This window comes from Sturnus vulgaris, chromosome 5 (genome assembly GCF_052056855.1).
Source record: "Sturnus vulgaris isolate bStuVul1 chromosome 5, bStuVul1.hap1, whole genome shotgun sequence".
NCBI lineage: Eukaryota > Metazoa > Chordata > Aves > Passeriformes > Sturnidae > Sturnus > Sturnus vulgaris.
The window spans coordinates 11196098-11223781 of record NC_142247.1 but is presented as its reverse complement, the minus strand read 5'-3'; the positions used below and the strand labels follow the sequence as shown (position 1 = coordinate 11223781).

At 42.8% G+C, this 27684-nt stretch overlaps 1 protein-coding gene across 9 annotated transcripts; it reads left to right on the top strand.

The window, feature by feature from the left end:
* Window positions 1-4352: 4352 nt before the first annotated feature.
* On the top strand, window positions 4353-24339 carry CREBL2 (cAMP responsive element binding protein like 2). 9 transcript variants are annotated; one of them, XR_015803718.1, is made up of 6 exons: window positions 4353-4522; window positions 12406-12603; window positions 13672-13819; window positions 18561-18617; window positions 23040-23135; window positions 23736-24339. XR_015803718.1 is itself a non-coding variant. In XM_088164837.1 (4 exons), the coding sequence occupies exons 1-4, from the start codon at window positions 4508-4510 to the stop codon at window positions 18563-18565; spliced, it is 366 nt and encodes a 121-aa protein (XP_088020963.1). In that variant the 5' UTR covers window positions 4353-4507; the 3' UTR covers window positions 18566-19648. The 9 variants fall into 9 exon arrangements, 3 of the variants coding, with proteins under 3 accessions (XP_088020963.1, XP_014736168.2, XP_014736201.1); XR_015803720.1 differs by lacking the exons at window positions 23040-23135; window positions 23736-24339 and adding exons at window positions 19733-19912; window positions 21030-21449; XR_015803719.1 differs by lacking the exon at window positions 23040-23135.
* Window positions 24340-27684: the final 3345 nt, after the last annotated feature.

The following is a 27684-nucleotide window of genomic DNA, read 5'->3' as shown; positions in this document are numbered from 1 at the left end:
ACAGGAAATCAAATACACTTAAACACAGTTGCAAATCAGAAGTTAGCTGGTATGATGCTGACTTAAGACGGGGTGAGCAGTGCAGGCCTGGACAAAGTGCTGTATGTGATGCTCCAACACTTCACATGAGGGACAATGGCATTTCTGAAAGTCGTCAAGGTCATCATGGAAGTCCTCTGACCCAGTTACAGTGCAGATCCAGCTTGCCATACAAGTCCTTCAATTTTTGCTCAAGCTATGCAGAAACCTTGTTTATGCCCTTGGACAAGACAACAGTATCAGACTTAGATTAGTAAATATTTTGAATGTGAGCACAGCCCATGCCACAGACTCTGGGGCTGGACAAAAGTGTTTAAAATGATTTTATGTCTTGTGGAAAGCAACCAGAAATGGTCTTACCAGAAAAGCCAGCTCCTGACAGCAGTTTTGACTGGCTCTAGTAGGTATGCATATGCAGACATATTTGTTTGCGTAGGCCAAAGGGGACTAGCATGTTGCAAAACATTTTAAGAACCAAAAAAAAAGAGACACTGAGCTGAAGTGGATTTTTAAACCTCTTGAGAATGAACAATATGCCTTTTTAGTAAACCAGTTGTGCATAGAGATCAATGTACACAATTAAAAGACTAATCCGGCTGTAAGTTCACCTCAAGTATTTCATGAATTTCACATGATCCACCCACTTTTTTCTGTACCTCTGCAATTACCATATCAGCAGCAATAATTCTCTGTTGTTCAAGTGCCAGATACAACATGGCTCTCACATTCTGGAACGTGGCATATTGTGCTGTTCTGTTTTTTTGTTGTTTTGGAACAAGATTGAATTTTACTCACTTGCACACCTCACTGAATTTTAACCCACTCTTTGTCATCTTCTTAATAAGTGATTTGTTTGATCCTTGGCTCTCACTTTCTTATATTTAGTTTAAATTTTATATTAAATCCTTTTACTCAACTAACTTTTTGAACCATTTCTAGTTTTCCCCTCTGATCATATTTGAAACTACCAATCATATGTATGAAGCATAGGATCATCTGACTTCTTTTTCTTCTTTCCACAAACTAGAAAATATGAAGTAGCTCATTTCCAACCGCAGCATAAACATTTTCATGCAATATTTTAATTTACAGATACTCTTCAGCAATACAAAAGCATCATGAGCACTGTCTCAAGATTTTGCTTATGTGGGAAAGTTAGTTTGGCTAGATAAAGCAGTAACTTTTCTGCCTGTGTGTATGCACAAGACAAGAGTTGATTATTCCAAATTATCTTATTTCAAGTCCATTTTACTTGAGAAGTACAATTGCAGTAGCTAAACAGGAAGAACTCCCCTTGTAGATGTGACTTCATGCATTTGCAACTACAGAAGGCACTCATCTTGTCACAAAGTAGAATTCAGCAAATACCAGTCACCCCCTTATCAACATTTAATTATACAGTGTTTAGGAAGTAGTTGCAGATCAGGCTTCCAGTGTGCTGTGCTTTGTTCAAACACTGATTAGGTTTTAAAAACCAACTGTCAAAGAACATTTGTTTTAAACAGAATTTTCTTTTAATCATACCAATGAGGTGATCAATCACTGTACACTGTGCTGTTCATGTGTTTACCAGGTCTTCCAGGTCTTTAGCATATCTAACTGATTTCTCTAATGTAAGAAAAGAAACCAAACTAACAACAAACTGGTATACTTTTATCCTAGTTATATAAATAACAATAAGATATAGAATATTAGGTAAATAAACTTTTTTTGGGTCACTCCTCGGTGACAAATACTTTAACTGGCGGGTTTAAATGCCAAGTTAAAGGTGTTCTCTGTCTCAGTGTGGACAGAGTCTACAAATTGAAAGACAGAGATTTCTTCTATTTCCAGAAACATTTCTTGGGTATCATATTAAAGGATGCAGAAAAGTGTAATTTCTCTGTTAGTTCCACAAAAAAACCCCAAACCCCAAGGGATTGAAAGGCTGTTCTTTCACAGTCTTTGCCCCATGGCAAATGCTTTAGCATCTCCATTAAAGGAATTAACATCTCAGTACATTTGGAAAACAAACAAGAGAATATCTTAGCTTTATCTTTGCCCTCACATCTATACATGAACTCATCTCAAAGGCTCTGAATCTCTAAAGACTCCACAAATGTAGAGTGGAGCAATTTCAGCAAAATGCTTGATACCAAAAGATTGCAAGATTTATTCTTATTTCAGGCAATATTTCAGAGGAACAGATTTTGAATTGCCTGAATTAACACATTTACAGATCTAGGGAGAATAAACACCCTGTTGGGATGTGTTGAAATATGAGCACATGGTGCAAAATCACCCTGTGACTTATATCTCTTTTTTAGTCACACCGACATAAGCAATGAGTTTTAAGCTATTGCCTGATTGCCAAACTCTATTTGTCTTCCTCAAAGTCTCTCTGAATCTCAGAAGTACAACCCTTATTTTAACAAATATTACTAATTTCATTAAGGACCTGCCAATAGTTATTGCACAAAACAATATGTGACACTGAATGTAACACAAGGTAGGATTTCCTTGGTGTACATCATTATGGTTTAAATGTTTAAACTGCTAAATTCAGTTTAAAATGTCATAATCTTATGTTCTCCCTGTATGTGCATATATATAAAAATAATAATACTCAGTTCCATTCACAATTGTTCTTCCTGACAGACTCCTACTCAGCTCACATGTCCAAATTCAGCCAGGAGGACAGCAGAGCCAGAGTGGAAAAGCAGACTGAAATGTGTAGTTTGAGTTGTTCCCTGCTAACATACAAATGCTAAGACAGAAAACCTGTGCTTTACCCTGGTCAGAAGCTGGGAGCTCTGCTTTTAACGTGATAAAAGCAGGATGGATAGTGTGGGTCAACCTAGTGGGAAGAAAAGATGCAGCTATAACTTTAATTTGCTGGTTAACAGGATTCTGGCCTTTCTGAATCAGCACCAGGGCTCTGTCTAATCTCCTCCCTCCACTCATGTTGCAACAGAGAGTTGCCTAAGTGAGCTATGTTGGCTCTTTGCCACTCAATATTTCCCTTCACCGGGGAAACCCCCAGATGGCTTTTAAAGGCAGCTTTATGGCCCAGGATAGTGCCAAAGGCAGTATGAGGCGCCTCACCACCTTCTGGAAGAATTTGAAGGCAAAGGTGGGGGTCACAGGAGACAAGCCCATAGCAAGCTATTCTTTCCACTTTAATAGCTGATGCCTCTTGTTTAACACACTGATCATCCTTGCTTTTTTATTACTATTATTTCAAGGAGGAGTTGCCAGAACTGCTTCATTGTTTTTGGACAAGCAAATAGGAAGCATTGTGCAAACTGCCTGGTCTTCAACTGAGAAGCATATAAGCTTATAGAGGGGGGAAAAAAAAACTTCGGAAAGTGCTTTGTCTCTGCCATCTAGCAAGTCTATCCCTCCAAGAGGAAGGTCTGTGATTCAGGGGGAAAATCCCATGACAAAGCCTTCAGCCCTAACAATTGCATGTAAGAGAGATTAAGTCATGGGAAACTCCTGCGAACAGAGTTGCATGAATAAAAAGGAACATGCAGCAACATGAAACACACCAAGATTCAGGTTTCACTGCCAGCTTGAAACGTGGGCCATGCTAAAGCAAATTGTGCACTGGGGTATCTGTGTCTTTCCAGCAAGCACAGGCCTCATTTCAAGGCACAGACACAGGACCATGGCCTGGCTTTGCATCAAGCATTCAGCATTCCATCTGTGCCTTGTGTCCCCATGAAAACGGGAAGGAACTGGGCATTCTCTAAGGATTACAGCGACTGCTTCTCCAGGCTCGGGGAGCTCAGAAGTGCCCAGGTGGCCTGGAAAATTCGTCTCTGTCTTCAGAAGCTGTTAGGGAAAAGCAAGGCAAAAAACAGCAGAAAACTTAAATTTGTTGTTTTATTGGTTTGGGTTGTTTTCTTTTTAAATCTAGCTCGAGACAGCCCGTGCGTAGGCTTGGAGACGGCAGTCCTGGCGTCACCAGCCCCGGGCCATCTTTCCGGAACCATTGGGGTTGCAACAGAACAACCGTGGAATGGCGCGAGAATTAGAGAAAACACAAACAAACAAACAAACAAACACGAAAAAAATACCCCAAAACACCAACAAAACAACAAATACAGTTGTTGCGGCTAGGCGGGGGAGCACCCACAGCCTCTTGGGAAACGTAGTTCGCCCGACTGGCGAGGCGAAGACCAATCGCCGCGCCGCTCCTCGGCTGAGCCTGCCGGGAGTTGTAGTTTTTTCCGTCCCAATCAGGGCGGTGGCCAATGGCGACGGGGCCGAACAAGACTATACTTCCCAGCGTGCACCGCTCTGCCGGCGCTACGGCGGCTCTCGGCTGTAAACAAACATGGCGGTGGGTGATGGCGGCGGCCGCGGGCGGCCCTGAGGTTCTGTGAGCGCCGGTGTCCGCCGGGGCTGCGGGCGGGCAGGCGGGCAGCTCCGCCTGCTCCCCGTGCAGGGGCTGCAGCGAGGCGGATCGGGGCTGGCGGCACACATGGATGACAGTAAGGTAAGGGGCAGCCCCGGGGCCCACCCGGGAGCTGGAGCCGAGGGCAGCTGGTGAGGTTCTCGGTGCAGGTAGCCTCCTGAATTCTGCTCTTGAGGGGCTCTGCTTGCTGCAGCCGCCAGGAAGGAAGGGTTGTCCCCTTAGATAGCGCTTCGGTGCTGCTTCTGGCGTTTCTTTAAAGCTTCAGGCACGGGCCAAAAGCTGGATTCCACCTTGGTGTGGTGCAGTGGCTCATGCTCCCGAAAGCACCCTGAATTTATTAGATAAATAGCCACTGTGCACTAATGGTGCGGTACGAGGGCAGCAGCGTGGGTTGCAACCCTGTGCTGGGTGCTGGAGCTTGGATTCTTCCAGCATTGGAAGAATCTCATGAGAGCAGCACAGTGGCATCCCTGAAGGTGCGGGGCTTCCAGCTGAGCAGAGCCGAACATGAGAAGTTCACAGGAGCACATCTTCCCCTTGCTTGTACTAAAGCAGGGCCTGCAGGGACAGCTGCTGTGTCCACTCAGGGCAGCCTTTTGCAGCTCAAATGGTTATCTGCTATTTTAACAGGTATACTATTTTATTTTATTAAGGCCTTGTCTGAAAGCTGTGAAGGAGGTTGGGGGAAATCTGCATCACTGATGTCTCATAACTCAGAACTGCATGAAAGTTTGTGCAATTGAGGCAGTAGTTTAGAAGATCCAGAAGATTTAGTTCTGGAGCCATATATAGTTAATGAGTATTATCTGATTTTTATTTCTTTTTGTGTTCTCCTCTATCAGACTTAGACTATTTCTACTACCCAACTTCCAGATTTTAATTTAAAAATAATTTTTGGTCTACCATTATGTTGTGTGGAGTCCTGATAGTCTGCCTTTTTTTTTTTTTCCCTGAAACATTTAACATTTTTTGACACATTTACTAAATAAAAGAACTCTATTTACCCAGTCAGTAAGTCAAATCTTTGGGTGTTTTTTCTTTTGTTTGTTTTAAAATTGATGTTGAGTTGAATAGAAAAAAACAACAGAGTGGAATATTCAGTCTTCTAGTCTTCTTGCTATCTTCACTCCTAAGTACAGTTTTTATAGCTCATGAGGCCACAGGTCACCCTGAGGTTTGGTGACTCCATTCAAGAGATGCCGTTTCCCTTGGGAGGGCTCTTCCCATTGCAGGTTGCTGTGTCAGGATGAGGCAAGCACTATTTATACCTCATTTTATGGCCACTGTGGTTACAGCTGGAGCCAGCATGTCCTCGAAATCTCCTAAAAATTCCACTGAGTCACGCCTTCCTCCTTGCTGAGGGGGTTGGCCTGTGAAAGGACTGTCCCTGCAAAAACCCAATCAACTAAATTGTGTTGGTAGTGACTATTCTATAACTGCCTGCAGCCAAGTTCAGTGTTTGCCTTCATCTACGTGACACAAAGAATTTAGAATTAGCTTGCAAGCTGCAAAGTTTTCTCTAATTTATATTGCACTTTAATTTAGCATTATCTGGTTTAAGAGAGCATTAGAAGAATGGTTCTTGTTAACATATTCCTCAAAATTTGAAGGAAATAACAAAAAATAAAGGGAGAGGTAGATTACCTTAACATCAGATCTAGACAAATTTCATGTTTCATTTTGGAAGAATGTTCTTAAATTATTCACACACACACACACAAAAAAAAAAACCACAAGCAACCCAAAACCCAAAATATGACCTCCTTTTCTTCTATAGAACTGTTTTCAAACTAGAGTTTAAAAGTGTTCAGGTACTGGCCTCACTTCTTGCTGTGGTTTGAGCTACTGGGTGTGGAAGGGAAAGAGTTTAGTGATGTAGCTGTTCCTTGGCAATTAATTCCTGTTAAAAGAACACTTGTGTATGTCTGAAGTATTTGGACGGAGGAAAAAAGAGAAGCTCTGTGGTTTCAGCCTTTAAAGGTAAAACTTCTTGGCTAGTTTACAAGACTACGTATAACATATTATGTATTTGTTACATGCATTGGGAATCAGAGAATAGGGTCTAGGGTAAGAAGTTGATAACTCTCATTAGTCAACATTACATACAGTTTTATACAGCTAACTGCAATCTTTTGTGTTAATTACAAAGTTTTTTGCAGGTGACACTGACGAGACTTATTTGGGTAATTAACTTTTCAGTTTATGACTAGAAATGAGAAACAAAAGTTTGTAACATCACATCACTTTTGTTATTCCAGTGAAGTTAAAAACAAGTGAACAAAAACCAGACTGCCAAAAAAGGCTGGGGTTGCTTTCTTTTATTACAAGTATTCTTGCCTTGCACAAAAAAGGTGTTATATTACTATATTTGTGGATCCAGCTACTGTTGATGTTTTGCTCTGGTGTTCATGCAGCTTTCCTTTTTGAGGGAACACTTGGTGTTAGAGCAGGGGAAGGCTCTCAGCAAGGGGCTACACCCAAGGAGCTGAGTTGCTTTCCACACAGCCTGGCTGTGAGATATGAAATACTTGGTCCTGATAATTATGGGGATGCAGGTGTCCCTTGGAGGGAGTGTGGGAGCAAGCCAGGTGTGAAATCTGGTGATCTTGAGGGGTCTTTGGATACGAGCTGTCTTGTAGCCTGTGACCCTCACTGGTGGGGCTGATGGGATCAGGGAGAGAGTCATCTCCCAGGCAGTTCTGGGGTCAGCTCTGGGTAATGCTTTGAATGCCACAGCAGGGACAGAGCTACTGTGGAGGTGACCTCAGTTGTTAAGGAGGTGGGCTGCTATGTTTTCACCCTTCAGGGCTTTCTCAGAGTACGCAGGTTCTCAGTGTGCTGGAGAAGTCTTCCACCCAGGATCATGTCTGTGAGAAATGATGCCTCACTTTTTAAAATTTTAAAAGGTTTATTGAACCACAATAAGGGACTGAATAAGGAAAAAGGGACAGTGCTGGGTGCTTAGCTGCAGCCAGAGGCACACTGCTCACACCTGTAACAACCCTTAGATATGCTATTGGTAAGCCAAGCCCCTGGTAAGCCAGCCCTCCCCACACTTGTACATGTCACTCCTCCGACCCAGCTCCTCCTTCGTCCCGCCTCTGCAGTCCTTCGTGCTTCAACCTTCCCGATGGTCGGAGATCAACTTTCAACATTACAAAACTTACATATATATAAAAACAGATCTTAACAAAACTTCTTTCAACCTTATAACATGCATTCAGCATTCACAAGAGCCAGCATCACTATCCATTTATTACAATGTCCAAACATAAAGCATTCTCATTACTGCTTGCTTGGAAATACAAAACCTTAACAGCTTTGGTTATAATTTGATATGAGCAATTTCAAATCATTAAATGTTTTAAGAAGCTCCTGCTCAGCATTGTTCAGATTACACCTCTGTTCGTATTTGCAAGGAGTGAGTGAAATGGAGGAGATGAAAGCCTCTAAACCAGCTAGAACAGTTTTAGTTGATTGTTACAGTGGTCTGGGAGGATACACATGGTAGTCAGCTGACCATCCCTGAGCCCGAGTTCTAACAGAGACAGGTTTAGAACAGTGCCTGGTTTCTGTGAGTGTGAACTAAGAGAATGTATAGGGCACAGTGGTGGACATAATTCCTGTGTGAGGCTCTAAGTCCTTCCTTGGGGAAGAGCAGGGCTCTCATCAGTGGAATGGCAAGGTGGCATCTGAGTGACCGCTGCCCTGGACTTTAGCACTTACACGTCTGGGTGCCTGCATAACCCTTCATGAAAGCTTGATATTTAGTCCTAGCTCATGACTTTTTAAAACAGACATTGCAGCAAAGACAGTATTCTTTATCCATCTGTGCTGAACGTGGCATTCTTAGGACATGAAGCACTTTGTATGGTGAGAGTTTTAGGATTCATTTCTGTTGACACATCTGCTTAAGACTTAGATCATGTTTACTCACTAAATAGTGTCTTACATTTTTGGATCGTTATTGGATGCATTTTGTCTGCCAGTGAAAGTAAAATAATTGTTTTGGGCATATGAAATGTCACGAAATGGAGGAATAACAAGCATGCTCTCTAGCTGGGTTTTGTACTGCTACTGTGAGTGGTATGCTTTGAACTGGAAGATCAGAAAATTTCATCTTTATTAGCAGACTTGTGTCTGGCTTCATTTGCTTTCTGATTTTATAAAAATGTTTGCAAGTGGGAAGAGTTTCTTCCCCTCTCTACTGTAACAGAGCACTTAGATTTTATTTCTAACCAATCATTTTTATAGTTTTATATAAATTCTGTAGATGATCATCAGTTCCATGCTGCATTAAGTTCTGTAGACCTATACCTTCAGCTGCCAATGCAGTGAAGAGTCTGATTAAGATGGATCTCAAGTACTGGTTGATGGAACTGCTTGTTTATTGGTAAATGGTAAAATCTCACAGATGCTGACCTGGACAATGTAATCAGCATTGCTGGTCAGTGGTGCTGAGCAGTACCTGGGATAGTGTTGCTTTAATCTGCTAAATTGATTCCAACTTGCAGATGTCATGATGAGGCCAACTTTATCCCAGTCTTCTATCTGAGAGGCTCAGCTCCTCAGGGCTGTGAGTGCTAGTGGCTGTATTATGTGTGCATCTCCTTCCTGAGGAGGACCTCTCTGCTATGCATTCTGGCAAGGATTTTGGAGAGATCTGCTGCATGCTTCTAATAAAAAAATCCAGAAGTCTGAGGAATTTTCTGTATAAGGTCAAGTAATTGCAGCTATTTCCAATTCCAGGTCATATCACCTTCTTCCTGAACACTGATGGGAGGCAAGAATGAGGTTATGATCTAAGTAGGGTATTAAAAGGAAATTGTGGAGTCACAGAATAGGCTGACTTGGAGGGGACCCATTGGGATCATCGAGTCCAACTCCAGCCCTGTGCAGGACACCCCAAGAACCAAACCATGTGCCTAAGAAAAGATTTATGTTCTTCTGTTTTCTGAAGTCTGAGTGAAATGAAGTGGGAGCTTGGTCAGATCTCTAGCTAATGCATGCCTTTATTAATATGGCTATGAAAAGTTTTATGATTAATGTTATTCTGAGTCTTGACTGCATATGACTCCCTGAAAAAAACCCAAATCTCCACTGCTGAATGCTAATAGATCACATCCCTTTATAAACTCCAGAGGAATACAAAGGGACAAAAAATGTTTGCTTGGTCTGTTGCCATGTTCAACATCAGCCATCACTTCTGCTTTGTCTTCTTTCTGTCACATCAGCATAGCAACTGAGCAGGCAAACAGGACTAGATGCCAGGGAGATACGGTAATGCTGGATGGGAGCAAAGGATTTCTCAGGCCTTTTTTTCCCCAGCTGGGTTGCTTAAGCTTACAGCAGGAGCTTCTAAATACTGGTGAGGAAAAACTGACGAGGTTGCAGGATTTGATTAAATTGCTTAGCAGTGCTGCCTTTGCAGGGTGATGTGTAATTGTGTGGTGAGCTTGAGGAGCCATGAAGACAGTATGAGGCTTTGGGGGTGATGTGAAGGCAGATTATTAGGGTGTTACTGCTTAGAGTCGAAAGGGAAGGAAGGTTTTCATTATCTCCATAGTCGGGGTGTTAGAGCATTGGCAAGTAACCGTGGTTGAATGGTTGAAGAGGTACAAGCCTTTTTCCTGCCCTATGGCAGCTTGTGTGCAGGGCTGCTGCAGTGGCAAAAGATCTTGGAGGGAGAGCAGTTGGCACACCGTCTGTAGAAAGAGCTCTGGAGTGACCAAAGGAAAAGCAATTTATGGATAATGGTGGATCCAGGATGCATTTGCCATGTGCTAAACAGTTTTTAACTTGCTGATAATGAGAAATAGTGTGGTGAGAAGCATTCACCTGCCTGAGGTTTTGGGGAGAGGACATGGCTGTCAGTGCTCCTATGCAGGCACTTTTTTATTCACACAGCAGTGTGGGGCCCCAGCCCTGAGTGGCAGCTCACTCAAGTTCAGAACCCAGGGTGGCCAAGGTTTTTTAAGAGAGCTGCAGTGTATGTCTCTACGAGACCTTATCTAGCTCTTGAATTCAGAGATTTACTTTGAACTACCTTGCATTGGCACAGAAAAGCCTCAGGTGCTAAAAGTCTTTGGAAACTGAAATACTTTGGCTGTAGTGTGTATAATGTAATATCCATCAGTCTTCCAAGTGCAAGTAATAAGAGATAGCAAATTGTGAGTGCCTACAGCCCCACCTGGGAAGATTCTGTGTGGTTCTACCTTCTGCTAAGCTGGGAGTATGGATCACAGCATCCATAGCCAGGAGTGTGTTTCCATGAGAGGACAGACCTTGTCGTGCCTGAAAGAGGACAGTCACTTTCCTTTCTTTAGAGCTCCTGCCCCCTGCCTTGGCCACATCTGGTTAGTTTTATCTTACTTTGAACTACATTAGATTTTCTGGACCTTGATGAAGCAAGGAATTATTTAAACTGTATTCGGCAGTTCATTTTTTTTCCTTTGCTCTTCTGAATGTATTGTGTTTGTTTCATTATCATAGATGTCCATTAAGTACTTTCTGTTCTTTCATTTGCTTATGGCAGTCAGTTACTCCTGAATAAATCAGGAGGGACGATACAGAGAGGGTAGGATTATGTTGGCATGTGATTGTTGACTCACTTTCCAAAGAAAGAATAGGCTCAATTGTATAGTCCTTTTTTTTCCCCTCTTCATTCTGGCACATCAATTCACTATGTTATTGTTTTTATTGCAGCTTGCTAAGTTTGCAGAACAAGTGACTTCTTTGAATGTTAAAAATTACTTATTTTGTAGCTTTTCACAGTAAAAGTGTGTTGCTGGTTTTTTTTACATTATGAACTCTGGTATTTTGAACACAGCCTAGTAGAAAAAGTCTGTCTGTATCCAGGATGGTGAAATACTAAAACAGCAGTGAAATTCTTGTATGCAGGTGTTTGTGTTAGGTGTATTTCTCCACACCCCCTCCAGTCAAACAGTGTGGTCAGAATGCAAATAAAGAGAAATCCTCACTTCACAGGGGAACTGGGGTGTGTGGCTGATGTAATGCTCACTGGGTGATACTGCCCAATGACCAGTGAACTAAGCTTCAGACCACATTTCAGACTTTCTTGTGCCATGCCCCCATGTGACGAGTAAAATATTTAAGCGGGGAAACAGAGAGTAAACACAGGGAAAACTTTTGTTTTGTTTTGGAGTTCGTATTTTTTTTGTTTTGGTTTTTTTTTTTTATTTGTAGCAGGAGGAGCTCTCAGACCTGTAAAAAAGGAGCCACAAAGAAGAGGGGAAGGTGACTGCAAAACCTGCATTCCATAGGACAAGAAACTAGGGAGTTACATTTCTGCAAGGAGGATCTACATTAGGAACAGGGAGAGTTGAGCACTGACAGGTTGTGTGAGGAGACTCACCAGGCTGGGGAGTAAAGCTTTGAAGGTGAACGTGGCCAGTGGTGATATACTACTGGAACAGAGGCAACAGAGATAGGACTCAATGTGACTGAGTTCCCTGTTTAGTAAAACTCCTCAAGATTCCTTTGAAAGAAATCTAGCCCAAGGAAGCTCGGGTGGCTAGTGAATAATTTTGAATTTAGAGTAGGCTGAAACTGTTGACTGCAGCAAAACTAAGTTTTGCATTATATTCATAGAAACAAATACATTTTTTTCTAAATGGAAGTGTTAATTTCTAGAATATAATGTTTCCAGGCCTGCTAGAGCAGAGGCTGTTGGTGATATGAAAGCAATTTCATTACAAGCTGATTATTCCTCCTCAATACCCAGATACCCTCGTAGATGCCTGAAGTAGTGTGTTCAGTTCCAGGCTCCCCAGTATGAGAGAGAAATAGAACCACTGGAGAGAGTCACAGCTCAGCATTCTTATTTCCTCTGTTGCTCCAGAATGTATATGCAAGATTTTAGACTCGAGACTCCTAGTAGTTTTGGTCACATGTTCCAGCATTACCTTTGCAGACAGGATCTTTATTGTGCCCTTCCTTTCCAGGTGGTTGGAGGCAAGGTAAAGAAACCAGGCAAACGAGGTCGTAAACCAGCCAAAATAGACTTGAAGGCAAAACTTGAAAGAAGTCGTCAGAGTGCAAGAGAGTGCAGAGCCAGGAAGAAGCTGAGGTACCAGTACCTGGAAGAGCTGGTTTCAAGCAGAGAGCGAGCCATCTGTGCTCTCAGAGAAGAGCTTGAAATGGTAAGGAATTATCATTTAAGCCAGCCCTCAGTATAGTCTGGGACCTGTCCTCGTGAACACTTGTTCTCGAGAGCACAGTGACTGACAGTGGCATTTGGCTGGGCAGGAGGTATCAAAACATCAGATGCATCCAGCTGTTTGCCTGCTTTGGTGTGTAGAATATGAATTCATGTCACAAGTTATCTGCTGGTTCCGAACTGGAAGCAAGTGAAGAAAGTGCCATTTCATTTGAGTCTGTTGTCTTTGAAATGTTTGGTTTTGAAAAGCCTTTGACAGAGGTAGATTGTGGGAAGAGGTGTTGAAATATCAAAGGGCAAACATCTATCCACAGGGTGTCATTGCTTCTCTGTTGGGGAGGTGGATTCTTGCAGCATGCTCTCTGTGTAGGTGGTTCTAGGATGTGTAAGGTGGGGATCTTGGCCAGATAAGCAGCATTTACCAAGAAGAATGTTTCATCTGGAAATACAGATTGAAATGTCACCAGTGCTGAGGACACTGCCTTCACCTGGCTTTACATTTATTTGAATGGGTAGGGCTAATCACTACAAGTCAGCAGGTTTAGGATCAGGTGAAAAGCCAGCCAACAAGCCACAGGTTTTTGATGTGCTTCAGGGTTTGACAATGAAGAATCTAAGATGAGGGAAGTAGGAATAAGGCACATGTGCTTCCACTGTGCCTTGCGCAATGGGAAAGGACCTCTTAATAGTCCATCAGCCCCAGAGTCATGTGAAATATTTGTTTTTAATAGGCCATGAACTGGAACGGTATTCTCGCATGCCAGCAGCGAGAAATTGCACAGAGTGTTCCATGTTGTTTAATAATTACAGTATTCTGTCTAGTGCTGCCTCTGAGTAGCAGTTTATTGACTGCAAGAGGCTTTGCTGAGGCCAGGTCTGTGGCCGTGGCCACGTGCTCAGCTCATTAGGGCTCTGCAGTTTCGTAAGAGGCTTCAGCTCAGTACATTCAGACCTTAAATGAATATACCGGAAGGTAAAGCTTACAGCCCTGTTTTGTCTGCTAATGTGATCCTGGCAGTTTGCTAAGGCCTAATGTGTTTGCATATTTCAGTACAAGCAGTGGTGCATGGCCATGGACCAAGGGAAAATCCCCTCGGAAATAAAAGCCCTGCTAACTGGAGAGGAGCAAGGCAAAGCACAGCAGAACTCAACCAAACTTGCCAAGGCTGCGAAGACAGAGGCTAACAGCAGCAATCCCTGTAAGTATCCAGCCTGTGATTAATTCCTGTTTTGTTACATCTTTTGTGGTGTAGGAGGATGGCTGTGGTGTAGGAAGAAACATAAGGATGTGCTTTTGGGCACAAATAGTTGATTGAAGCAAAGAGCTTAGTGGGTGGTACAAAGACTCTGTGTAATGTTTACATGGACAACACAGAAATTCCACTATAGAGGAAGCTGGGCAGTTGTTTTAAAAGATGACTCTTTGTGTTTCACCAAAGCCTGTGGAGACTTGTGAAGACCTTAATTTCTTACAGCATTTTCTGTTTTTTTAATGCAAGCTAAATGGAGTACATAAAACATAATTGAACTTTAAAAACTTTACCAAGAAAACATTATTCTAGCTGCAAGCACTCCAGGAGAGAAATGCTGGACATGGGATTTCCTATGGAGTCTTCTTTCTGACTCCTCTGTGCTTTGTGCAGGGAATCTAATAGGTTTCTTCTGGGAATTGGAAAGTGAAAAGACCATGTGATACAAAGTCATATTCTTTTTATGTGTATGCAAAGGAGAGAGTTAAGATGTAGCATGGACAATTCTATATCTTACTTCTAATTTTGTAACAGTTTGTGCTACAGGCTACAATTACACTTCACTGAAAATTTTTTTAAAATAGGAGTTTCTAGCTTTATGTTTTCAAGAATCAACATGAAAACCACTTTTTCAACCATGACAATCTTCCCCTGCCGGTGCATCATTCTCAGGAGGCCGATGCAGAACCTTCCACACTGCAGCAGAGGTGGCTCGGGAGCTGGCAGGAGGAAGAATGCTGTTCTGAAGAGTGGATGCATCTCCAGGTGCAGGGGAAATGATCCCAGACCGTTCTCTTCTCTTTGCTCCTCCCCACATGAAATTATTTGATTATGGTGTTCCTAAGGCTTCGTGGGGTGGGGCTTTTGTGGCAGCAGGTGTTGATGTAAGTGGAGCCTTGTTCTTCCTTTTGCTACACTGCCCTCCCCAAATACAGCTATGGCAGCTTTGGGGCATTCCCAGCACAAGAGTGGGGCTGCTTTTATATCAGAGCCCAGACTTAGGCTGGCTTTGTGTTTGGTGGTTATGTGGTTGTTAACTGTTGTGGGACTCTGGGAGGTTCTGTAAAAGAAAAGCAAGAGTAGGATCTCATAACAGCTTTGCTAAAGGCAAGCCCAGTACTGTAGGTTGAGGAGAAGGAGCTGGATCAAAAGCTTTCAGTGAGAAGATTTGTAGCAATGTCAGTTGTAACCTAAATGCAGGTGTTGCTCTCGGCATCCATCTGTAATGCAGTGTGTCTTTTGTGTTACTGGGGTTCTCAAAGAGGTACTAAGTATATTTCCTGTGTGTCCTGGTTTAGGGCAAATTTGGGAAGAAACTTCCAAAGGGGTCCCTCTAGAAAACAGATTCAAGCGGCCCCTCCCTCAACTGATTTGGCAAAATATTTCCTTGGAGAAAAGTGGAAAAAAACTGTTTATTTAACAAGTGAAGTATTCACAAGCTAAAAAAATGAATAATATTAAACAATAAAAGCTCTCACTGTTCCGAAGAGATGTCAAATTCAGAAAGTCCTTGTTGTGGGGTGTAGCTCTGCTTGCTCAGTCTCTATCATCCCTCCTGCACTGGAATGCCACGTCCCAGCCCTGGTGGGCCACGGGTGTGAGCTCTTGGTGTTCTTCTGGGTTTTCAGTCCAGAGCAGGTTTGAAAGTTCCAAGAAAAAGAAATGCCACAGTCCGGGGAACTTCTCTGCCTCAGCTGGCTAAAAACTAACTAAAAGCAAAGGAGAGCTCTCTCCTGCTCCCTGTCCATGCTGCAGGCAACACAGCCTGGGAGAAGAGATGTGTGGGAGCAAGTGCAGTTTCTTCAAACAAACTCCGCACTTCTTGCTCCCCCCTTTGCTCTCAGAACCAGTCTTAAAGGTGCAGAACTCAATATCCAGCATAAACAGAGCAGACTGGGGATACAAACATCATAAAGTCACCCTAGGACACTGCTTCTGCCCATACTTCTTCCACCAGGTGCACTTTCCACCCACTGTGCTCCCAGGAGGACAGTCAAGGTATGTCCCTGCAGCCTGCTTCCAGGAGGGGAACAGCAGCCATTCCCTCTCACCACTGGGCCCTGATACCTTTCCATAGCTACCTACATTTTGGGCCCTAGTACCTCTCTGGACAGCAACTTAATGGTAATTCTGCTATGCTATCCTGGTTTCCCAGCCAAAGACAATGCCAGGAACTGGTAGCAAGGAAAGCAAGTTGCATCAGTTTGGTTTTGTAGTGAGAAAGGGGGTGGCAAAACTCTTTTGGGCTGATGTACTCATCCCAGTGATTGCAGATAACCTGCCACTTTCCTCAGACTGCTCTTGCTCTGGATATGCTTTTTATATTCATGTGATGCAGTGTGGAGAGTGGAGTTCTCAGGATTTTCGGAGGGGGTTTGGCTTGCTTATTCTGTTTTGTTTATGACAATGTCTTTCTCTGTATTTTATGAAATGCATGGAACAATTTTTAATCTTATGTTTTCAGCATTGTTTCATAGAATAAATATTATAATGAATTACTTTGCTATACTGAGTGTTGCCTTTTTTTATTGAACTAATTGGATCTGTTTAGCATTGTCTCAATTCAGGATGGGGTGAAAGCACTGAAAATAATCAAGTACCGTACTGCAGTGTGCAGCACAATTGTTTTCAGAATTCCATTCTAAGCACCTATATATTGAACCTTAACGCATGGTTTTAGGTTTATTCTTTAGACACTGCAACCAGGCACTTAGTTAGCAATTGCTAAAAATGTTGCACAGACACACAAGACTATTAAAAGAGGTTAAGTCATGCTGAAGTAGAGATGGGGAGGATATGAGGGTTCATGCTGTGTTGTCCGTGTCCTATCCTACCCATCCCCATCTATCATCCACCCTCTGTATCTGAAGGTCTGTGCTGCAGTTTGTCCAGAAAGGTAGCAATAAAGCCTACCCATAAGTTTGGGGATTTTTGTTGATGTTGAATCCTTACGTGTTCCTTTTCCTGGATTTTCTGGAGGAAGAAAAACCCTAACCCAAATGATCAGAACTATACTCTCCCAACCTTGTAGTTGGATCTTATAACGTGATCATACTAGAAGTGTAATGGATGATTTTGGATTAACATTAGTTTTACACAGTCCACTTTCAGGTGTAAACAATACATCGTAATTAGGCACATATTTCAAATGTTATGCAGATGCTTAAGTGTCTTTCAGAATCAGGGGTGTAGAAAACATGCAGAGGAGTTACGGTGTGTGACCAGAGCACCTCTGCCCAGTGCTCGGTAACGTGACAAACACAGCTCTCATCTTGCCAGGAATACCCTGCTTGCATTCTTCCCTCTTTCTCTGTTTCACATGCTGTGATACCAAACAAGAAGCCTCTCAGCAGAAAGGTTTATTTCCTGGAGGAAATGGAGAGTTGGAATTTCTCATTGTGGTGAGCAGCGGTTTCTTCTGTTCCTTGTTATGATGGCCCCTGCTTCTTGGCTTAGTCAGTGCTTGACATTACAAGGCTGTGTTTGGCAAGCTGTGTGACACAAATAGTGGTATCCATGTTCTGACAGATTTCTTGTGCTTCCTGCAGATGGACAGAAGCCTGTTATTGCCTTCATCATCCTTGATTGTTGTGAAGCAAAAATCTGTGACACTTAGTTACAGCTCTAACTGCAGCTTTTCCATCTGCTCTAGATACTATAGTCCATTACAAAATGTAGGATTCCCAGCAGCAGTCATTCATTCAAGTTCCATGGCATCCATCACGTTGCAGGTTGTGCTGTTACACATTTTTTTGGCCTTAGCTGGATTCCTGGGAGTCCTTTATTTTGAGATTTGAAGTTTAGCAGTTCCCCTTGAAAACTAGCAAGTGCTTGTGGTTCAGGCTTGTTTGCTGCTCTAATACTTTTCATCCTTGTTGGGGTAGCTCCTAGGAGTGATACAGCCAAATCCTCTGGTCATCTAGTTCCCTAAATAATGTAGGGTGATATAGTCTTACCCTCTCTTTGTGTAGGCTGGGTACAGCCTTTCACATGTTTCTCCTCCAGTGAGTGAGCACAGCTGGTACTCTCTCACAAGTACTGAAGAAAGGAAATGAGCCTGGAAATGCCTCATTTTCCCACTTGCCATGGAAATTTAATCTTCAGCCAGACCCATTTTCGTAGCTAAAGGTGGGTATCTCTTGGAAACTGTCCACTGTCCACAGTCTTAAAAAAATGCTGTCTCTACTATTTGGTGATTACACCAACACCAGAACTCCTGTTAGGGTTAAATGTAGCCTGAAGTCAGTGGATGATGGTGGACTAAGCACTGTACAGTTGCACCAATCCTTTGGGGGAGTGCAACCCAAGGATGGACCAGATAGTGGCAGCTTTGTAAGAAAAACATGCAGTAGGTCTCGTCTTTTTGTGTGCTGTATATGTGCTGCATGCACAGAATCCTACAGTGAAGGGGATACATTTAATTGACTCGTCACTTAACTGAGAACATTTTGTAATTGTGTAAGAAAAAAGTATTTTCTTTTCACGGTCTGCTTTCATAATCTGATAGTGTTTGTCAAAGAATTTCCTGTTAAGTGCTTTTCAAATACTATCTTAACTTATATCATGGGTTTATTTTAATGTATTAGACAAATTTCAAAAAGCTTTTATCTTTCATTACGGCTGAAATCTGGCCAACTTTGAGAGTGCCTGTGACTGATTGTTTTTCCTTTTCTTTCTCTTTTACATTCAGGGTGAAGATTAACCTACATCAATAATGAATCTAGTTTTTCCTGAAGAGCTGGAGAAGGTTTGGGATCATAGTTCCATTTGTTCCTTTCCAAGAAATTGTAATCTCTATAATTACCTATTAAATTACTGTTAATGTAAGAAGTAAATGTTTGAGACTAGTCTCAAAATGCAGAGAAATCAGAGGAAAAGCTGAAATAAGAACCAGTCTTCTCATTGTGCTCAAAAGTTACAGCATGGGTGATAGAGAATGGGCTAGTGTAGAAATCCCTGTTGGAGGTAAGCAGGGCAAAATGCCAGTTTGTGAGTTCCTGCTCTTTGTGTCACTGAGCATTAATTTCTCCAAAAGTTATGTCAATAAATGAATTTCTTACATGACTCTATTGTGAATTTGTATGAGAAAACATAAGTTTCTAATACACAGTAAAACCTGAAGTATCCCACACTGGATAGCACATCGGTGGACTAAAATTCAACTGATGCTGGATTTATGGAATGTTCACGTTTTTGTATGTAGATCTATCATGGATTTCAAGTGCCTGAGGGGAACCTGCAAGAAAGATGGGGAGGGGCTAATGACAAGGGCCTGGAGTGGCAGGACAAGGGGCAATTACTTCAAACTGATAGAGAGGGTTTAGATTAGATACTAAGAAAAAAATTCTTTACTGTGAGGCCTTTAACGGATTGCCCAGAGAAGCTGTGGATGTCCCATCCCTGAAGATGTTCAAGATCGGGTTGGATGGAGCTCTGAACAATCTTTAAATTGAATTTGCTGTCATTGATCAGCTAATGATTTTCAGCAGCACTTTGTGGAAAAAAAAAATGCTTTTTAGGTTTTTTTTTTTCCTCCATAAAAAACACTTGGGAGGCAGGAATTTTGCTTCCATAGCTAGTACAAGATAAACTCTACTTTTTCTTTGTGTCAGCCTGTATCTCACAACTAGCTTAATTGACACTGCTAACACTAACTACTGCTTCAAGCAATTCTGTGTATGGTCTCTATATGTTTGGGTGGGTATTGGTGACATTCCTAACTGTGCTGCAGCTGATTAAATAAATTTGTGAATAAAAGACTACAAGTGGATTATAAAATGTGTATTTTCATGAGACAGGCTGTTCAGTGTGAATAGAAATGGTGCCTTATTCCTATACCTTCTTTCTCTTGGTAACTTTCAGAATACATATTGATCAAGTTTAACAGTGCTGCCAACAGCAATGCTGGGTGTTCCAGTGGCAGTGCATTCCAGCAGTGTCCTCCAACTTTACCACCCTTATGTGACATGCTCTGAGTGCCTGCTGCTGTAAGAACAGTCCTTTCCTGCTCCCTGTCGAACACAGAGCTGGCCATGCTGCTAGGTCAGTGTTTTCTGGTTTGCATTTCTGGGTTTTTTCTTTCCTCTCCCCTTTGAAATCTTTTTGGAATGCATTCCTTCTTTGGTACAGAGAAAGACTATTCTGTGAATCTCTTTTCTTTCCAAAGTAGGCTGCCAGCTATTTTCAAAAGCTGTCAAGGGTTCCTTTTCCAGAGGACTGTGTATGAGTAACCATGAGTTACTCTGCTTTTTGTGCCTCTGCACATGTGTACCAAACCCACCAGCTCACCCCTTCTGCAGCTGATGCTCTGTGACATCAGTGTAAATACCCCTTCTGCACTGCCCTTAATAATAGCATCACCCTTTGTAGCTCAGGACCCTCTTGTTTCTCAACGTAGCACAAGCAGTGCTGGTATTGGCTCACCTCGGAGTGGTTTTTGTTTTCTCAAGAATTCTGATGAGCTGTATGGTCAGGAGGAAGGTGACAGTATTAGTAGACAGCAGTGATGTTGTTCAGTAGATGCTGGGCATGTATTGAAATAATTCTGCAAAGCATAGTTCTTAATTCACTTGAAACATTGGGATTTAGATGATTCTGTTACTTTTATTTCTGTGCAATTCTAGGTTGCCCACCATTTTCAGCAGTGGTTTCAAATGAAAGGGCAAGTTCAGTTTAGGTTGATGTATCTGAAACAGGCTGTGGAGTTAAGGGAGGGATTAATTAAAAAAATTATGGCCCAAAGTAATTTATCTCATGAACATTGCCCAGAAAAGTTTTCATCAAAGTAAGTACAGTAATAGTGTTAGTTTTACATTTAAATCTGGAATCGTATCTGAGATCTCAGATAGCAAAAGGGGAAGGAGGTATTTTCTAGGTTTCTAATTAGCTAATTACTCTTGTGACTCTGTGTGCAAACCTTCCCAAGGTGATGGTGCTGCAGGGATCTCTTGATGAGAGCAGCGTTACTATTCTCAGCTACATTTCTCATTACTTTATTCTTAAGGTTCCTCACTTTCTGAAATAAAATAGTAATTGGCTTTTTTAATTACTGGTACATCAGTGGAGCCAGTGTTGCTTGCTGTGGGTGTTTGAGAAACAGCCAATTAACTGTTTCAGCTTTTTGGATTTACGTAATTTTTTTTCCCTATTTTTTTTTCAGTATTCACTTAATGTCATCATTTCAGTTCAGTGCCACTAAATGAGTGGCATTGTTAATGGAAATGATATTGTCTACACATGTTGGCAGAAAAAAAAGGCTGACTGACAACTGGAGAACAATTATAAAGGTTGTCTGAATTAATCCCTCTGCCCTGAGCTACGTGTGGAATGAGCACAGTTGCAATTCTGTGAATGTATTCATAAAAAAATGTAGGCAGAATGATGAATGTCCTCTTGTGATTGCTTGCATTCACCTTGCGTTTTTTCTCAGTCATCTCCTTTGCATGAAATAGGGCATTTTAAAAAACCAAACGTGTCTATTACTAATATATCTTGGCATTGGTCTGTCAGAAATAGTAGCTGTAACTTTAAATGTCACCTGTTAGCATGGATTAAAATTATTTTCTTTATTATTCTAAAACTTCTTTTTTATTAGCATATAACTGTTTTCAGATATCATTGAGAATTTTATAAAGTAGCAATTTCTAACTAATTGTTAGGGATGGAGAGAAGTGCAGGCATTGACAAGGATGCTTCTAAGTGCAAATTTCTTCCCTGTGTGCCATTTTTCTGCCGTGCTTGATTGGAAGATCTACATGGAGGTGGTAAGAGTGGAGGATCAACACTGGTGCACTTCAACTTTATTTCTGATGTCAGGAGCCTTCCAAGGGGCACTGAGAGCCTTGGAGGACACAATTTTACTGTAGCAAGGGACAGGGAAATCTTAGCTAGTAATGTTTCTCCTGTAGTGATCAGGCTACAAGGAGGAGCCAAGTGCTTGGCAGCAGTTGTTTCTCCTGGATAAGGTGACATTTGGAAACCTGGCCCCCTGCAAACTCCTCTTCTGCCCTTCAAAGAAAAATGGAACTTGAGTTGCTTTTCATTAAGTATTTCCCTTAAATACCAGTCTCCAGTGATTTGTTACCTGGCTAGGAATTTCTTCTGGCAGTTAACATGATCAACGTGCAGGAAGTGATCTTTGAAGATGCAGTTGTGCTGAGGGCCACATCCTCAGCATCCCTCTTCTTACAGAAAAAAAACCCATGCAAGCCCAAGAATGAAGATTCTGACAAAGATACCCTGAATGAGTGTGAAAGACCAAGTTAGTAATATGGCAAGAGCTGTTTCAGAGTCTTCAAAAAGCCAGAGGACAGATGAGCTTCCAGCAGTGAGTTATTGCAATCAGGGCTACTCCTGCTGCATTTACAGCTAGCTGGTGACTAATCTGAAATCTTGCTAACTCTGGATATTTCTTAATCATTTTCCTTCCTGTATTTGGATCAGTATGGGGAGGGACTCTGTGGAGTATGTGTAGAAGTGGAGATAGTAAATCTCCAGGGCTGAAAAGAAGAGCTGTAGTGCCTTTGGAAATAAGGTGGGTAATTACATCCATCCATATGTGGCCTCTACTGCCTAATTCTACATGGCCTCAAAAAAATTCAAGTCCTTGATCAGTCCCTCTTCCCCAAAAGCATCTCTTCCTTTTACTGGTGCATGCAGAGAAAAAGCTTATGTCTGCCCAGGCATGAGACAAGAACAAATTTAATTATTTAGTGATGTAATATTTTTTCTTTTTCTATTCCCCTGCAAATGTGGGACCAAATTGAGAGCTGGTGTAAAATGGTCAAGATGCTGCACACAAAGGAATTACTGCTGAATTTGTGACTTCTGAATATTGTCCAGGGACCAGTTTCATGAAACAAGTTAAAGACTTTGTGTGTGTTAGCAGTAGTGTAGAAAAAAATCTGTGGTTTACTCCAGACTGCTCATCAGGAGGTGACATTTATACAACAATCTTCCAGTAGGTGTGTTATGTTTTACTAGAAGCCAGTTCAAATAAAGCTGCTGTAATTTATAATGGCCTATTCCACAACACTTGCTAAGTTGAAAAGAACCAACTAATAAAGACATATTAACTTACAGAATCACTTAGGGAGTTAATAACCCTCTCTTTGAGTGTATGGGTCTGGCTTTAATAAACATCAAATCTGCTTTTTGTTCTTTTAAACAGGAAGGATCTGATATTGAGAAGGGCTGAGCACTCAGAATTTCAGCTGCAATTGATGGCGAATGTTCAGCACTTTGGAAAACCAACTCCTAAATCAATGTCAGTTAAATCTGAATTTAAATGGGTTGAGTTGAGGAGACTAAAAAAACACTGGGGATTCTTAAGTGGGCATATGGAAACCCTTAAGTCCAATTATTGGTGATAACCACTTTGGAGTCACCTCTGTGAGGCTGGTGGAAAAATAGGTACAAGTGATGTGAATGTCTGCTTCTCACTAGCCCCAACCCCTCAACTGGAATTTTTTAAAATATACTTAACCAAAAATCCAACTTTCTGCTGAAATAAAAAGGAAGGGACATAATTTGACAATTTGTAATAGGAATTCCCATGGGCAAGCCACTTAATACCAAGTATAAATGGCAGAGATGGAATTTCTACTTAATGTGTGTCAGCTTAATGGAAGAAAAAAAAAGTCTAATGGTTGGCACTGTATCATGTTCTTACACAGGAAACATTTAAAACTAAGGGATGGATGGGCAAGAAACTTTCTTTCAGAGTCTTTATTTCCAGTGTGCTTTCTTCCAAAACTTCTCCTTTCCAGATGGGGTTGAGATGTGTTGTGAACCAGGAGTTTATTCTGTTTGTTTTGTGTCTATATTGATCAGACAAATCCTACAGAATTTTCCATTTCTTGTTTAGATAATCCATGATCTGCCTCCTGTCTCTGGCACCTCTGGGGCCTTGGCAAACCAGGATGTACCTGGCATTGGGCCTACCAAACCTATCTGTCCTAAACCTGCCTGTCCATCTGTCCCTCATCTGTCCTAAAGTGATGGAAGGAGGGAGAAAGCTTTCTCCTTGCTCTTGTGTTTTTACCAGTGTAGTCTGGGTTAAAAGAAGCCACAGCAAGCAGAGCCATGCTCACTCTGATACAAGTGTGACTGGAATTTTAGTGATGTGCAGAGGTGGTTTAAAGAGACCCAGCCTCCAGAGCTTCACTCATGGTTGCAGGGCAGTTAGAGCCCATGATGGCAGCGCAGAGCTACCAGCTCTTTCAGCCTGGGGACAATGTCCCTAGCTGGTGTGTCATGGCAATCCTGGACTTTTCCTGGCCGCCACCTGTAGTGAAAAACCTTTTGAAAGGTGGGGAAACATGGTAGACTTGAAGAAACAAGTGTCCTGTGTGCCTCTGGACTCTGACCTGGCAGGAAGTGGGTAACTATGACCCTGTGGTCCTCTGTAACCTCAGAGCTCATTCTGTTTAGTTCTTTCTCTTTAATAAAACTATTAATCAAAAGAACAAGTGTTGTGCTTCAATCTCCAACCCAAAGTTAAAAATAATGTTGCAAAATTGACATGGCCTGCTTAGCCTACATCTGATTTTATTGTATCAGAGGCAATTAAATGGCAAAGAAAAACTAAGCATATGGTGGTGCTTCAGCAAGAAACAACCAGGTCAGAATATGAACCAGACAGAAAATGCTGGTCTCTTGTCTCACTCTCAAGGTCCTCTCATCATGGGAGTTTTTTGCTATTTAATGAGAAATAGCAGATGCTTATTTAATGGGGATTTCTTAATTTGTGAAATACATACTGGAAGTGTTCCTGTGGTCAGTGAGGGTTCTTCCAACCCTACTTTGTGTGGTGGAGGAGGAGGAAGGAAGTTTTTTAGCAGACGTGTAGCATTATTTCTCAGCAAAAGGGATTCCCCACTCCCACATTGCCAGCAGAGATTCTTCTCAGAGGATGTCAGCTTGGGGATCCAACACTTGTGTGCTCCTGCTCCCTGCTGATGGCACCCTGTTTGTTACACCCTGTAGTACCTGCTGCTCTTGTTCTGTTCACTTTCACTGCTGCAGCACTTTCAGGCTCTAGGCATGAACAGGAACCCAAGTGTGCCACATTTGCTCTGAAAGCAGGAAAAAAACTTAATCCTTCTCTGAGTGGGTTGTGACTAGGGGTGTCTCTTGCCAGCAGACAACAGGGATCTGGATATTTTGGAACAGAAGTATGAGGAGGGATAGCTGACACCTGCACACTGTCTTCCATTGCCTGCTTTAACACCTGGGATCAAAGTGTCCACAGGGCTTTTAGGGTGCCCTGAGTGTGAAGTGCCTCTGATAGCCTGGACTCGAGGATGTTTGGCCATGCTCTGAGGAGAGGCTGGTCTGGAGCCAGTTCTGTGTAAAATGAAGAAGTTGGGTAAAGAAATAACAGAATTCGTGATGGTGGTTTACAAACCCAAGACTGGCCCAGAGAGACCAGCTATGAGGACCAGCTATTCACCATGTACTGACTTTGTCAGAGCTAGTTGAGAAGAAGATAAAGAATAGTAAGAAAGTAATTGAGATCCTCAACTGAAAAGAGGTGAAATCCTTGGTTCTCAGGCAAAATGCTCCTCAAAATGGGCAGATGGGCTCTGAGCAATCAGAGTGGGGCTGTTTGTCCTGTCCTTCAGACTTTGTGACTAGGTCATTCTGGACCTGCTCTGGATTTACAGAATGGCACCACTGTTTGGCAGCCACCCTGTGAAGGGTGTTTGTTCCTACCAGTGACAGCTGGAGGCCAGGAGGACGTGTCAGGGGTCCTTTATTTTCTCTGCTTTCTCTGCCCTGCCCTCAAGTTACCAAGGCTACAGTAAACAGTGGGGTACTGGGAGGGACAGACCTCCACTCTGAACCCTACTGAACTCTCCTGTCATTTTTGTAAGAAGTGAAAGAAGGAAATCTTTGCAAGCAAGGGGTGTGGCAGCCTGGGCTGGACTTTCCATGGGCCACATTTATCCAGCAGAGTGAGGAGAATTCTCCAACAGGATGCTAGTGCTGCCCTAATTTAGAGGATTAATAGTTACCTGTGTTTTCTGAGGGTATTCTACTGTACTTTTGGGCAATGCTATGGGAGTTGAGAAAATAAATCAACATTCCACACATAGACTTAACCCAATTCTTATTAATGAGATTAATAACTGGGGCAAAGAAAAAAAGGAAAAAAAAAATCTCTCTCTTTCAGGAAGTACAAATGACTTTGGGTGAAGAAATTTTCATTCAGAAAGTCCATTTTAAATGAGAATGGCTCGGCTTACAGTCCCTTCTTCCTCCTCTTCCTTCCATTTTCTTCTTTACCTGCCAGACCCTTGCAGTCCTCCCTCCTGCTTTCCACCCCCTCTACAGACACTGCCCTGCCTGAGCACTGACCACACACAGCCTTATTGGGTAGACAACATCAGCAAATTGGTGAGCACAAGGCAAGAAAAGGGGTTGGAGTGGGGTTGAAGGGACAGGATGGGTCTGTGAGCTGCCAACAGCTCTGTGTCAGATGGATCATAGCTGAGCTTGGGGAACCTCAGGGTTTCCAATCAGCACAAAGTGATCATCAAACATGGTGAGAGTCCAGCACATGTTCACTCATGGCTGACTACACCACCCTCTGAATGATAACACAATCAGTAATCCATCTGCTTCTTAGATGATGTTTTTCCTGCCTGGATGCTCAAGCCACCTCTGTATTTCTGAGCTAGCACTGAAACAGACCTGGGACCTAACCATGTTGTTCCCTCCTCCTAGTGATACAAGTGGACCTACATCCCCTAGGGAGGAAGCCCAGTTTGCCTCCAGAGCACATCCTTCAAGAGGCAGGACCCAAGGTGTCCATGCCCACAGACCCATGTCCCCCTTTGCACAGCGCCTGTTTCCCATGATCTTGTTAATGCTAGGGGGTACAGGGGCCTGCAAAGAAGCCCCTGCCTCTCCCCCTGGTCTCCACTGTCATTCCCTGTCCCAGCAGGACTGAAGGCCCAGCCATTCCCATTGGATTGTTTTCTCGCTGTGCTGGCTGAGATAGAGCAGCAGGAGTTGACTCCACCTGCAGCCACAGGTCCCTGCAGGTCGTGTCCTCTGGGACACTCTTCAAACATGCCCAAACAGTGGAAGGTGCTGCCAGGCCAGCATGGGACTATGGAGCTCTTGTTCCTGCTCCTGTTTGGGAAAGGCCACTCTGCTGCAGGTGCCACAGCCGTGCCTCAGCAGAAGAGACAGGAGACACAGGGGACACAGCCAGTTTCAGATGTGAGGATGCCCTGGGTGCCCAGCACAGGTGTGGCCCCTTCCCGGCTCTTCTTCCCGGCTGTGTCACCTCTGGGTGGGTGCACCAGGCTGGGAGTAGAAGCAGCTGGAGGGGCTGGGGAAGGTGAGACCTAGGAGGGCCCTTTTCCTGGGCAGTTTGGACCACGAGACCTCTGGAGAGGCACAAGGACAAAGACACAAAAGCAGCCAGCGCTGGCCCCATGCTGACCCTGGTGGCCCAGTGGGAGTTTTGTCAGTGATGAGGCCAGTGGGCTCAGGCTGAAGCCAGTGGGGCCCCCATATGGACATCTTACCCGTGGAGTCTCAGCAGATTGGACAACCCCAGCAAAACTGTATTTGCAGGGACATAATGGAAGGAAGCCTAGATGGCTTTGGGTGGATTTAGGCATTTATGCACGGTAGCCCATCCTGTAAAGGGATTAAAACAAGCAGTTTTTCTTTCTTTCCCTTTTCTCCCTACAGATAGAGAGTGTAAGGACTCTTGTTTTGCAGATAAGCATTGCTTGTGATTCTGGGAGAGGAGTTTCCCAAAGCAGAATGTAGTAACTGAAATGAAATAGAACGAA